This window comes from Neodiprion fabricii, chromosome 7 (assembly GCF_021155785.1).
Source record: "Neodiprion fabricii isolate iyNeoFabr1 chromosome 7, iyNeoFabr1.1, whole genome shotgun sequence".
NCBI classification, from domain to species: Eukaryota; Metazoa; Arthropoda; class Insecta; order Hymenoptera; family Diprionidae; genus Neodiprion; species Neodiprion fabricii.
The window spans coordinates 21,622,551-21,637,368 of record NC_060245.1 but is presented as its reverse complement, the minus strand read 5'-3'; the positions used below and the strand labels follow the sequence as shown (position 1 = coordinate 21,637,368).

General features: G+C 46.1%; 1 protein-coding gene across 1 annotated transcript; it reads right to left on the bottom strand.

The window, feature by feature from the left end:
* Positions 1–3,656: 3,656 nt before the first annotated feature.
* On the bottom strand, positions 3,657–9,107 carry LOC124186267 (collagen alpha-1(I) chain-like). Its single transcript, XM_046577811.1, has 4 exons — positions 8,973–9,107; positions 8,694–8,751; positions 7,880–7,908; positions 3,657–7,726 (listed from the first exon to the last, which is right to left on the bottom strand). Exons 2-4 carry the CDS (start codon positions 8,716–8,718, stop codon positions 4,577–4,579), a joined length of 3,204 nt encoding a protein of 1,067 aa, XP_046433767.1. The 5' UTR covers positions 8,719–8,751; positions 8,973–9,107; the 3' UTR covers positions 3,657–4,576.
* Positions 9,108–14,818: the final 5,711 nt, after the last annotated feature.

Here is a 14,818-nt window from a genome sequence, read left to right as displayed (position 1 = left end):
TTTCGTTCCAATTGCAAAATACGATTATGATAATAAATTTTCAATTAGCTAATTGCAAGTTTGCCTAACGCTGCACCAAACAGCAAACCGAGAAGTCAGTATTAGACTTTTTGGCATCCGGATCCTGAATGATTGGCTGGAAGCGGATTTGTACCGGAGTAACGAGCTACCTCGTTACCGTTTTTGAAAAACGCGGACTGAATGAAGATGTAATCCGACTAGCCTTACAGCTCGGGCTTATACCGACTCTGTGCAAATATTTGCCGAGTCCGAGATCGTGTATCCGCGTGGGTGATAAGGTGGATGCCTAGGCATAAAGGCAGACAGGCGGACAGGCAAAGCAAGCGGTAGTTATCGAGCAAAGCAAGCCGCTCGGGAATCTATCAAAGGATTCCACAGTTGGTGGAGAAAGTTCAGATGATTTTTTTTGCATTATCACAATAAGCGGAATTGAGAGGATCGTGTTTGTTCGAAAGCCTGAATTGCCGGATCGTTAATGCGGGCACATTACAGTTTTTTTTTTTTTGTACTATACAAATATATGCAACCATCAAGCTGAATAACAGACAAAAAATTGTGCGATTACCCGTAATCGACTTTCGATTTTTGCACATGAATTTGGTCGAGCCTAAGCTTGCATAAATACCGCGTCGTTCATTATCCTCGGTTAGCATTTCAAACTAGCTGTGTATTGGCCGTATATAATTAAGGGTACGATATATGTAATAAACGTGTATTCTCTCACGCTTTGAAATAGTAATGATCAGTTACTGCCTAATTATACCGGAATATTACAATCGCGGAAGAACTTTTTATAACCAGACGGTGCATGCAAGTATAAGTACTTCAAGACTCTTCGATCGGATCGATTCACCGCGTATTCCTTATGTACCTACATTTTATTGCCTGCTATCTCGGTGTGTGATTTACGTAATGCCGTTTCAGCGCGAGAAGAAGAAAAAATGAAAATAAAATTAGAAAAATAAACACGACTTAATGTAACCAAAAAACTAATTGAAGCTGAAATTGCGACTAATGAGTCGTAGAACGACGACTTAGTTTGTACCTGCAGAAATTCAAACCTACTTAATACCTGCTTCCTCTCTTAGGAAATTATGATCCACCTGGTATTACGCTTGAGAATCATTAAATCGTCGTTAGACGCGGTTGACACTCCGAAGCTCAATTACACAAAAGCAATCCGTCAAGTATCACCCGAGGCTTTTTGCCGTTTGAACGAAGGTGGCAGTTACGTGCAATGTTACTAAACTCGCCCACGGGAAGTAATCAATTTCAATCAAGGCAACACGCGGCGTCTCCGAGGAGAACTTGCCACGAATTTTGCGCCAGTCAAGTTGGCCGAAAATTGGTAACGACGAACAAGTTAAAGACCCTCACTTGTCGGTCCAACATATTTATCAACATTTCTGGGAATGGGAGTTCTTGACGAGATGGTGGAAGCTCAAATTACTGTTCGCAGCCTTGTTCGAAGAGCTAGATGAGAATACAAGGTAATTGGACACAGTCGGATGCGGCGTTGAATTTCTTTCTGTAAAAGCCAACCTGGAACGCGACCGCAGGAGTTTATTATTCATCGCTGAGTAGCTTCTGGGATAGAGATATCGTCATTTGATTGGTGATTACAGAGCAGAGAGGCTGTTTGAAAGTTTTGAAACCTCAGAGACCGTGGAGTTTTTCGAGATTTTGCGGTCACCACCTCGAATCCATCCTCCCCTCGTCGCGGTCTCTCCGATTCCCAAGCCTAGATCCATTGGAAAGGGTTTCGATGGATCTGGCACCTTCAAAACCCGCGGCCATTGCTCATCTCACGACCGCATCGAGTTACAAATCCTCCGCGATCAGTTTGCATTCGTGAAAAGTGCGAAACCAGATGAACTCCGGTCGACCCTGATGACCTTGATAGTGAACAGCCTTTGCAAAGACCGGGACCAACCGGTTTTCAGTACGGTCAAGTGCCGCTACACCGGAGCTAGAGATCTCGGTGGGTTCAATCGGAAAGAAAAGTTGATCAGTAACCAAACGAAAAAATATTACCAGAATCGGTTGCATGTCAACGGATGAACGTTTAGCACACATTCGAGTCCAATTACAGCGGCAGTTTATTTTCTCATCGAGATGCGTTCGATCGGTTGGATGCAACGCGACGGCGAGCTGAGGACGAGCAAGATGCGCCAGAATTCTCGTCACTGAGGTATTCCTTAATATGGTACAAAGTCGCCGCTTCTCTTGACCGCGTTTCGTTGATGAACGAGTCGTCCCAGCCTCGATCGACTTCTGATTGAATGATCATTGTCTCCTAATTAACGCGAGGAATTTCGCGGCGATGAGAATTCAAGCTGCGGATTATTGTAGAATCGGCGAAGGACGAAATCCCCGACGGCAGTCTCCGACCCTGATAGCTGAGGGTAAGATTCAACCAAACAATGCTCAGAAATTTATGATAATTAGCAGTTCGCGGGTAATGAGCGTTGCGAAATGCGCCGTGAAGCTCCTTAGAGCCGGTATAAATCGCGCTCTATACGCGGTCATCACACATCCAGAGTACAGTTAGCGTTACGCCATCGGTTTGCGGGAAGAATCGCCGTCTTGCAATGGCGTCACATCGTAAACTCGACCACGTCATAGCCGAACGTTCAATTACCATGTTACATCCGCAAAAGTGATCGAAGCCCTACTGTTCCAACAGTACAGGGAATAAGATAATCCTCCTCGTAAACAGCCGGTGGTATCTTTCTTTTATTGCACCATTAGAAGAAGGTCTTCGTGTTTTGTTACCTCAATGATTATGCGGTAATTTCTCCCATAATGCCTGCTCATTTTTTCTTACCCGCGTCGTAAATAGGATCCGGCACGCTCAAGAGAGCAGTAGACGATCATTATTCCGAAGCCATACCACACTTCATCTTGCCGGTTCAACGTTAAGAGAGCATCGTGAAATTCCTGAAACCTTTTCTTTGGTGAAATTTATGCCTGAATTCCGGGATCGCGGGTAAACATCTCACACGCTGCTAGAGTTCGCGTGCATACGCTTTGATTATACCCTGAGCTATTTTGTTTGGTAAGGTATTACATATGGTATAATTACGGAGTCAAGGGGTCAAGCTATCATGCCTGGCTTGTTACAGACTCGAGATCTGACCTTTGACAAAGTTTAAGGTATGAGGACTCAATCCGTGTACAAACAACGGCTGAGAATTAGAAAAGAAATTATTTTCCGGAATGTAATTACTATCAGATCATTATCCCACGCCAACTCATTAGCCAGAGTTCACCTCAAACGACAAAATGATGATCGGGCTGAAAAACAATTTTCATACCTTACGCATCGCACGCAGGCACGCACTGTTGTGGATGGATGGCTGGATGGACGAAATGGAGGCGATTTGCGTATAGTTTGTATAATAAAATTGTAAAGGGCGTTTGGAGACGGTGGACGTTACGGCGCGTTAAGAAACGTGGAGAAATTTATGTAACTCAGCGACTAAGAGTCTGCGCGGAGTTCTGCTAATTACAGTAATAAGAGAGAAAGGTATATATGAAGTGAGGACGTGCAGTAATGGGTTACGGCTGCTTCCACGCACGTCTTCGAGCGGGCAGGGTGAATTAAGTAACCGTGTAATACAATAAGATAATGGTTGCAAAGGTGTTTCCTTTATTTCACATAATATTAAATATACATATAATGGCATCTCACCGTCGGAGTATCAAGACCATTGTTACAAAAATATATATATGTGTGTATATATATACATATATACATATATACATATATATATATATATATATATATATATATATATATGTATATATATATATAATTACAATTATGTCATGCGTTGCTCAACTTCGGTTGTATCAATCCCTTCAGAGGTATAACACATAACGCGAGAATCAGACGTCATGCAGAGAGGAAGAAAGAAAGTAACAAAAATAAACAAGATATCCGGGTGTGATTTCGTATGTTCGCAGTCTCACCGCGAGTTACGCGATTGGTGAAACTTCGAAGATACGTTTCATTGAAATTTCGGTGTGACTTTGTGCATGGGAGTACCAACATCGTCACACGCCGGCTATCTAACTGCTAAAAAAGATGAGTCGATAGAATATCGAAGAACAGCAAAGACCGTGAGCTGGAAATTGGGCGAAATTCTTGTTCAATTCGAAATAAATAATTCACATGTCGCGGTGATACTCGAAGTTGACAAACGTCAGCAAAGCATCTTAAATAGTATTCTTCTGCCAGCAGTGAAAAAAATTGCAGATAACATTACCGAACACAGTGGTTTCTCGACAAAAGGCCCAGAGACTCTGCACGTCTTTGTGACAGTATAATATTGAAAGGCAGTTAATACAAATAAGTTACACAATTACATTTACTTAACGGATAAAACGCGTTTAGGTATACAGCTGGGCCGTTTTTGATATAACTTACCGCGTTTTCTATGTATTAAAAAAGAATTAGGCTCGTATTTACACTTAAGGTTCAGCACCAATGGTTCTTGGGGCTGCTGTGGGGTCTTGGCTAAATTTAATTCAACGGTTCACGCTACCTCACCTATCCAGCTCGCGGTGGTAGGTATCCACGGTCTGGTTCCGAAGGTCCCTCGGAGGGGAACGGGTTGTCCGATTGAGGAACTTTGCCGCCCGGGAAGCCCAACGGGTTTGTTGGGAATGCTGGTCCGGAAGGTCGACCGCTCGGATATCCATCCGAACCTCCTTGGCCTGCCGTTCCAGAAGGTCCCGATGGTCCCTGAGGCCTGTTGCTTGGAAAACCTCCTTGCGTATTCTGAGGATAACCTTGTCCTGATTGTCCCTGGGGTTTGCTGCTTCCAGGAAAACCTGATCCTGGATATCCGCCTGGACTACTTCCGCCTTGAGGTGTTTGAGGATATCCAGATTGTCCCGATGGTCCCGATGGTCCCTGAGGTCTGCTGCTGCCAGGGAACCCTTGCGTTCCTTGACCTGATGGCCCCGATGGTCCCGATGGTCCCTGAGGCTTGTTGTCACCAGGGAAGCCTGATTGTGGGTACCCACTGGGAGTATTTCCACCCTGTGGTCCCTGAGGGTATCCGGATTGTCCCGATGGTCCGGAGGGTCCTGATGGTCGCTGAGGCTTGTTACCTCCAGGGAAACCTGAGGTGGGGTAACCTCCTGGACCGCTTCCACCCTGAGGTCCCTGAGGATATCCAGACTGTCCCGATGGTCCTGATGGTCCCTGAGGTTTGCTGCTGCCGGGGAATCCTTGCGTTCCTTGCGGGTATCCTTGACCTGAGGGTTTGTTACCTGCCGGGAAGCTCTGGGATGGATAATTTCCCTGAGGACCTTGGGGTCCCTGAGGTTTGTTTCCAGGATATCCGCTTGGGCCATTTCCACCCTGGGGTCCTTGGGGATAGCCTTGTCCCTGTCCTTGGGGTCCTGATGATCCGGACGGTCCCAGTGGCCCTGATGGTCTTGATGGTCCCAATGGTCCAGATGGTCTTGATGGTCCGAATGGTCCTGAGGGACCCTGTGGTCCATTGTTATCTGGGAATCCTACGCCAGGGCTTCCACTTCCACCCTGAGGACCTTGGTTTGATGGGAATGAGGGACCGGATGGGCCCTGTTGGTTTCCAGGCTGCGGATAACCTCCGACCGGTCCTTGCGGGCCAGGGGAGCCCGTGATGGAGTAATCGTAAATGTTTTGATTCAGGTAGAACAGACTAGGCGCAGAGTTGCAGTCAAACTGGTTCCACCACACGCACACGAAGTATTGCTGATGGAAGATCGTTCCGTTCGGGCAGAGGAAGTCGTAGGTTTGGTTGTTGGAGCAAATGTGGAACACCTGACACTGCGCTTCGACGTCCGCGTAGTAGCCCGGGAATTGCTGAGAGTCACAACTGAATCCAGTTTGGGGGATGTCAGCGTAGATGGGATAATCGCGACCAGGTTCACCCGGAATCGCGGAGTAATCACCGTCATCCTGGCTACCTTCGTCATATTGGACCGTCTGCCCACCTGGGAATCCACCATCAGGCCCCTGCCCACCACTCGGGAATCCACCGCTTGGTCCCTGTCCACCGATGGGGAATCCGCCGTTTGGTCCTTTTCCACCACTCGGGAATCCACCACTTGGTCCTTGTCCACCGCTGGGGAATCCACCACTTGGTCCTTGTCCACCGCTTGGGAATCCACCACTTGGTCCTTGCCCACCGGTTGGGAATCCGCCACTTGATCCTTGTCCACCGCTTGGGAATCCGCCACTTGGTCCTTGTCCACCGCTGGGGAATCCACCACTTGGTCCTTGCCCTCCGCTTGGGAATCCGCCACTTGATCCTTGTCCACCGCTTGGGAATCCGCCACTTGGTCCTTGTCCACCGCTGGGGAATCCACCACTTGGTCCTTGCCCTCCGCTTGGGAATCCGCCAGTTGGTCCTTGTCCACCGCTTGGGAATCCGCCACTGGGTCCTTGGGGACCCTGACCTCCGTTAGGATACTCTCCCGGTCCTTGAGGTCCTTGTCCACCATTAGGTCTTTGACCACCTGGACGTCCGCTAGGATAGTTTCCACTTGGTCCTTGGCCACCACTTGGGTAATTTCCACTTGGCCCTTGTCCACCACTTGGGTAGTTTCCACTCGGTCCTTGTCCACTACTTGGATAATTTCCACTTGGCCTTTGTCCACCATTCGGTCCCTGGCCACCAGGACGTCCGGTCGGATATCCAGATGATGGTCCTTGTCCTCCGCTTGGGTAATTTCCACTCGGCCCTTGACCCCCATTGGGCCCTTGGCTACCAGGGCGTCCACTAGGGTATCCAGATGATGTTCCTTGACTTCCATTAGGTCCCTGGCTATTAGGACGTCCGCTGGGGTATCCAGATGAAGGTGCTTGCTCTCCACTTGGGTAATTTCCACTCGGCCCTTGACCCCCGTTAGATCCCTGGCCACCAGGACGTCCACTAGGGTAACCAGATGACGGTCCTTGTCCACCAATTGGATAATTCACACTTGGTTTCTGTTCACCATTTGGAGCATTTGGTCCTTGGCCACCGGGACGGCCACTGGGATATCCAGTCGATGGTCCTTGGCTACCGGGACGTCCACTGGGATATCCACTTGATGGTCCTTGGCTACCGGGACGTCCACTGGGATATCCAGTCGACGGTCCCTGTCCACCGCTAGGTCCCTGGCCATCAGGAAGTCCACTAGGATATTCCGTTGATGGTCCTTGTCCACCGATGGGTCCTTGACTGCCTGGACGACCACTGGGATATCCTGATGATGGACCTTGTCCACCAGTAGGATAGTTTCCGCTTGTTCCCTGTCCACCGCTGGGCCCTTGGCCACCAGGACGCCCACTAGGATATCCTGGAGACGGTCCTTGTCCACCGCTGGGGTAGTTTCCACTTGGTCCTTGTCCGCCATTTGGTCTCTGACCACCAGGACGACCACTGGGGTAGCCTGGCGAGGGTCCCTGTCCACCCGGGCGCCCACTAGGGTATCCTTGACCATCGGATGGGTAGCCAGTGGGTCCTTGGGTCTCAAGCTGACCGGGGAATCCTGAGCTAGGATATCCTCCTTGGGGATTTTGGCCACTGGTTGGACCTTCCGGTTTTCCGGTGGATGGAGTGGACGGAAAGCCACCTGAGCTTGTGGGCTTTGAAGGACTTCCAGGCGTACTGGGTATCAGGGGATTGGCAGGACGCGGATAGCTATAACCTTCTTCTGCCTGAAAGGATGAAAAGACAATGAGATTGATGCGCCGTTTGCAGAGGCAACTGAGAACTCAGGTCTGGAGGTCAAAGCAGCGCGGGTATGTAATTTAAATATGTTGCAATATCGCCAAGCTCCTTTACACGCGCATGTGGGTACACAAACTTACCAAAGATGTACGGGCGATAGCCAGCAAGGCTGAAACAGAGGAAATGTTACAATTACATCCTTATACTCGGTTGTTTGCTTGGTTGGTTCGTTGGTTGGTTGCTGCCAAGTTAATGCTCATCGCGGGTAAGTTCTATTACGAAACTTAGATAAGCGATCTCATTGTCAGACCAGCAGCCCGCGGCTCTGCGTTTCGCTGCATGACACTATATAATCCCCGTTGAGGATACGTGTTCCTTCATTTACTTCGCCCATGCTGCGTGTGATTAACACTGATGGTCACGCAAACAACACACGCGCGACCAGATCTGATCTGTTTATCTCTCAGATGTGAAACACACAGCTCTCGCCTCCACTCCTATGCATAAGTACATGAACTATCGTCCATGTACGAACGCGCACACACATATATATATGCTTAATACCTTGTGTGAATCGAGCGAGCAAGAACAATGCCCCTGATTAATTAGCGGGAAGTTATGTCACAGATTTTTCAATTCATTTCTTTCGTGCGACCGTCTTTAATACCGACTGTCTACCCCATCTCACATCGTCCGTCATGTTGCCTACACAATGATGCCATAACGCACAAGAGGGTCAATCTTTCGCCCTCGATTCGAATTTCTAGATATTTTCTCTTCTACGAAGAGAAATGACGATTCGATTTATGCGAAATATTATTTTCGAAATCGAGAAAACTGGTGTAATTATAGCAGCGAAAAATTGTTTACGATCGAGTTTTTTGAAACGTTCGATATTTTGATTAAAAAACAAAAGTGTCAGAGTAGCGAAAGTGTCACAAATGTCAGGCTCACCTATCCACAGCGACCACGACTTCATGATTGTTGGTGCTGCCTCCCTTAAGGTGTAATTCTGAAATTAAGAACTGGGTTGAAGTAGGATGCTGAGAAAAAACGAAACTCTGAACGACGTAGCCACTTTGAAAATTCAATAACTGGATCAAAGTTCGATACCTCGAGGTGAATTTATCACAAAAACAAACCGCGAAACTCGTGGCTGCGTGCGAGCCATAAGCGATTCACAATATCAAAAAAAAAAAAAAAAAAACCAGAGAAGAAGTAGAAGAAACTCACCTGACTGATCCTCTCGAGAAGAGTCGATCAAAGGTAAGTCAGAAGGTGACTGACTACGGAGGAGTATTCGGGGTACATATATACCTCCGTAGATCTCACCCCGACGATTGAACCCAGAGTGTCCGGGGATCGAGGAGGCCCCCCACCATCCACCGAGTATATCAAATGCAGCGGCGTTAGGCGCGAACCCGCGCGATGATCATCAGGGTGACTTGATTCCTGGTGACTTTTCTTCGGCTCTGTCTACCGCCGTGCGCCCCCCTCCGCCCCTTGTCACCATAGCCAACATCCGAAGCCATCCAAAGCACGGTTCGACCTCACGACGCCACTGACCCGCCCCGGGGAGCGAGGGGAAGAAGCCTCGCGGGCCAGTCTGGTGGGGGCCTCAGTCCCATCTCCGGGACACCCGGGAGATCGGCTCGTGGGAGGGCCGGGGTTAGTGAAAGTGAAACACCGCAAGTAGAGTAACATCTTCACGGTGCCAGCTTGCTGCCCCCAGTCGGCGATATTTCCCCCCTGCTTCAAAGTCCGCGTCTGTCTCTGAGTTTCGCTCGTTTCGCATCGACCGTCATTGCTCATCCGTGCATCGGATCTAACCGCACGCGATCGATCCTTCTTCGATTATTCTTCTTCGCATCGCCATGTTCTGATAGGAGATTTCAATTTTACACCTTTTTATGGCAACGCATTGCCGAATCAAGGAACGAATGTTACTCGAGAGGTGAATTTCGACGGGCGCGGGTAATTAGCACCGTTGTTTGACGGTGTAAACGAAACCGGGGAACGAGATCTACCCGTGAGAGTATCAACGTTTCTTTCTTCTTTTTTTTTTCATGATGAAATATGGATCGAAATTTAACCCAGAATTACCAAACTCGTCATTAATTCTCACGAACGTTTCTTATTTATATATTTATTTTTTGTTTTCTGTGGCCGGTTGATGCACGGCTGTTAATTAATTGTATTTATATGCGTGGCTGAGAGTTTTTAGAATGTGGGTGAAAATGCTAATCCGATTTCCCGGAAACGATGATCAAAGCTGATCAGGCTCGGGGGTTCAGAGGTGATATGAAAACGAATTTCTCTTCGTGCGAGATAAGTTGAGATTACGTTACACGCGTGGGAGCGGGATGAGATTAGAAGAATTGAAGGGGAGAGGAATGAAAAATAATTAAAAAGAAAGAAAAATAAAAAAAGAAAAAACAACAACGTTTTAACGACACTGCGGGACGAGAATTTTCTTAGGTGGTTTATTTGAATTTATAATTGGAATGAAATTTACTGTCAATACTTGTTCCCGCTTCCCTGGAGTTACCGCTGTATAAAATCGCGTTGCTCTTCCGGGACAGAGAGTAGTTAACGTTTCAAACTGCTGCAGCTATCCTCTCTCGGGTTCTACTCGTAAATATGCAAATACCCGGTTATCTTCAGCATTCTGCAACACGCCGCTTAACGTTTCCAAAGTTTCAGATACTTGGACTACAAGACTGCTCAGGCACGATAACCATGAAACGCGATTAATTACCGCTGGTGGTTAACAAGCTGTGCTTTTCTTTTGTTTTCATCCCTGATTCGCTTCCGTTTCCGGTTATAATTTCGTCTCGATTCGGTGCGTGGAAGCGATTCAAGGATCTCGAAGCGGAGTCTGCGGCTAGGATAGACACGCCGATGATCTTCTCAGGGGAAAAGTGTTATGGAAATGAGCGTTAATGATCAACGCGTATGATGGCTCTGAAACAATGCGACGGCCTTGGCTCATCCGAAACCGAAAGCAGCCGGGACTGGGATGCTAGAGGAGGGGATCGGTGCAGCTAGAAATCCTTTGGCCAGCCCGTCCGTAACTCCGGTTAACAGCATAAAGCCTGAAACTATGGCGAACCTTCTTTCACGAGCGAGTTATCCTCGGGCGTCTGTTCAATGAATCCATTTGCATTCCGTCTAACCGTTGAAATAATCGCCGAACGAACGCCCACTCGTTTCGCAAGCCCGATTCTTTTTACAAGAAACATTTCCTTTTTACCCATCTCTTCTTTCGTCTACGTGCGGTACACTTATTATTGATCACGATGACGACGACTCAAAGTCTGCTAATTCTGAAACAATTTTGCCAACATTTTGCGAAACGGGTGACGCATATTATTCATTTTTCACTCGGTGCAGTTTCTAGAAAGTCAATTATATCTCACTGTGCTGAAGTAAATGATTTTGACAGGGTCAATTTGCACGGTATACAATCTTCAACGTCTGGCTGTCAAGCGACAGAATTTCCCCCCCTCCCCCTCCCCCTCTCGTCTTCACCGCCCCGCGAATTCAAAAAAATTACTTGGGTGTCCGACTTTTCGAGCAAAAAAGTAACAAGCTTGAGTAACTCGGTACTAATTCGTCTCGCGTCGCAGGTGTTTTAATTGTTAATTCACGGGTCGGACGGCTTCGATATGACAGTGACAACGGCGCGAAGGAGAAGGTTGAATTCCGACCTCAAAAAGTATAATAATTCGTTGTTCAACGCCGCGTGAATTATTACATACACGCGACAAATCTTGTTTACTCCAAACCGCAGGCTTAATCATAATCATTTTCTATACAAATTCCCTTGCAGTAAATTACGGTACAAGGCGTTGTTGCTGCAGACTATGCGAGTATCACGGATGGCGGATATTTTTACCAAGTTTGTGCGATATGTTTACGCTGATTAGATCGAAAGATTTCCATCTAATTTATACGCGTATCGTGTAAGGTACGTTTAATATGCACTCGACCCAACCTCACGGAATCACTCGGGCATCTTCGCCGCCTACAATTAAGGGGAAAAACATATTTTCGTTTCGCGTTGATGTAGAAAACCGCGAGAAACTGGTGGATTAATTGAACGTGAGACAATCGCCGCGTTTCATCGACTCCGATCACTTCAACTATTCAAGTTCAATGATCAGGTAATTCAGTCACGCGATGTATAAAATTGTTTTCGCGATCGTCGATCGATCGTGCAGGGTTTTATTACTGGCAAATCGACGCGGGCCTCGTTAGAGCAGAAAACGACTAACAATACCGGTGATTTTCCAATGCGGTGTGGATTTGGTACGGTTTACAATAAGCTTACACGATAGGAGAAACCTGCAACGGCGTAAAGGCTGCGAGTTTGCGCCACGATCTTTATTGTTCTCCGTGTTTGTCCAGGTAGCAGTGGGCCAAGGCGAGATCCATTAGATTTGAAATTTTGGAATCGAAGTCCCGTAAACAGGGAAGCGAGCAGCCATGTATGCATTATAAAACCAGTCGAAAGTCGAGCGGCGAAAGACGCGCTTACATGTTCACCAGGTGAACTTGGGGAACTCGAAACCGGCGATAGCGCCGCGATACCGAGACTTCAGACCCGAGTGCAGACGCATAATAGGCGATTATCACACTCGGCTGGGAAAGTACGGGATAGTGGGCCAAGGTGGAAGTGCGCTGCCCGCGCCGCGGATGGACGCTGCTTTTTTCAAAATTTTCAGTCGTCATCTCTGTTTCCATTTTTTACCCTAACGGGAAAACCGAGAGGGTGTTCACTCGTAGATCGGGGGACAAGCGATTGCAATGATTTCAACGATATCAGGCCTTTTTAAAGTGACTGCTTTTCAAACTGATTTGCGATTTCATGTCATTTCAACGGATCTCGTACGATTTCGTTCAATTTCAAACAATTTCAAACTATTTCATGTGGTTTCACGCGATCTCATGCGATTTCATGTGATTTCAAACAATTTCAAGTCATATTAACTGATTTCAAGCGATTTTAAAGTGACCGCTATCCAAAGTGATTTGCGATTTCAACAAGTGAATACGCAAAAAATAAAAACGTATCTTGTAACTGTAACCAAAAAAGTAGTTTTTGATACGATTCTTTTTGATTACAGTCACTCGTGATATTTCAAACAAACAGATTCATCGTTGCAGTAACAAGAAAATGTATAGTATTGGTCATTTGTACATAATCTTCTCGCAATTCCAACAATTTCGAATTCGTTACCGTAACGATTATACACGTTTCAATTTTTATACAACAATCTTATACCGATTTCTAACGAATGAAATCATCGTCATTGTGATCTTCGTTTCAATTGAACGGATATCAAATCTCGGCGTTCGTCGTGTCAATCAAATCCATTTTTCTTCGCTCGTCTTAGTCCGGGCTCGATTCTTATTCAATTATAAAAGAAACGGGCAGTTCCATCACCGCCGGGATCACCTTTGGTGCTCGCGTATGATTCTTATACTCTCCGGAGGTTCTTTGTCGGTTCTCAGGCCGATTACATCTTCGCATCTCCGCATCTGTTATTCCCCCACCCGGCCGTGTCTTCTGACGCCGATTTTTCAAACGCTTTTGTCGTTAATTGTCTGAGCGGCGCGGTATGTGGGTGAAAGCATTTCCTTGTGCTCGAGATTAGCGCCACACGGCTGTTGTGATAGAAATTATGCAATCCATTTGGACGTCGGGAGATGGATTCCGCGGTCTCTCCAGTTTCTTCAGCCTTCTCGATGTCTCTCATTCCATTTCTCATCACCGACAGAATCCTCGATTGTAATTGGAGATTGTGTCAGCTTATACTGGATCTCCCAACATTCGGCCAATAGAATATACTTATAACGAAGATCTTCAAACGTCTGGGTACTTTGTGATTTTTTTCAATCGCGTAACAGTGATACCGCGCGGCTAATGCATCTTCGCGTGTATAACAGACAGCCGTACCAACTTTCTCTCGCTAAAATTAAAAACGTAAAAATATAGCGTTATTATGTATGTTTGATAGTCGTAACATAGCAGATGTGAATTTCAGGGAACAAAAAAGAATTGACAGAACACATCTGTCCGTATATCGAATTGATCAAAAATAAATGAACGAGTAAATAAATTGAACAACTCATCGGTGTAACAATTATTTACTTCAAACTTTGTATATTGCCGCTGAGTTTTATATTGTGGGAACCATTATACCCGATGTATTAATTATCGCGTGTTACGAGTACTTTACCAGTGATTATTAACCTTTCCAACGAACGAACATACGTAATAATATTAGTCAGGCATAATACGCGCGAATGATAAAAAATTGTTGATGCAAAATTGTTGAAAACTCATTCATTTAATAATTTTCTTCCTTACCGCTCAGCACCAATCAGGTATATATTATAAAATAACGATTGTGCGTTAGCCATAAAATATAACAGACAGGTATAATTATCAATTATGAAAACGTAAAAGATCGAAGTAACTTCGTACGCTGTAAGCGTGTAAAATAGACACGGATGATGTGCATAATTTGTCGATCGATGATTCATCCTCCGTGATATAAACGATATTATTAATACAGATTGCGTAGATTATTTCGTATTCGCTATCGATCGTCGACTGCATTGAAAAATGTTATATAAAGACCCCTTCTCAACGAATAATATGTGCGAAAAATCTCTGCTTGAATTTGATTGTTTTATTTTTTTTAACAAGGATCACGCGGATCATTGAGCAAAGGATAATTAGCAGAACTTTCCAGTGAGAATTTCTACAGAGACATCGTTATTCTGTGATTTGCATCAATTTTCAATTAACAGAGTTGCGAACGATTTTTTTTCTCCCTCCTCCCCCGTCATCTTCCTCTGAAAATGTCCTTCGGAGTGTTTAAGAAACTGGAAGTAAGAGAGGGCAATCAACAAAAGGCGATATCTTCGAGCATAGATCATCCTCCAAGGTTCTTCGGCGATATGTAATGCAATCGTTGGAGATGATGCTTTGAAAGAGTCGAACCAAATGCCCGCGGGCTTCTCGGTTCGACTCGTCTTCTTCCCCTTCGGCTTTATCATATTCTTAT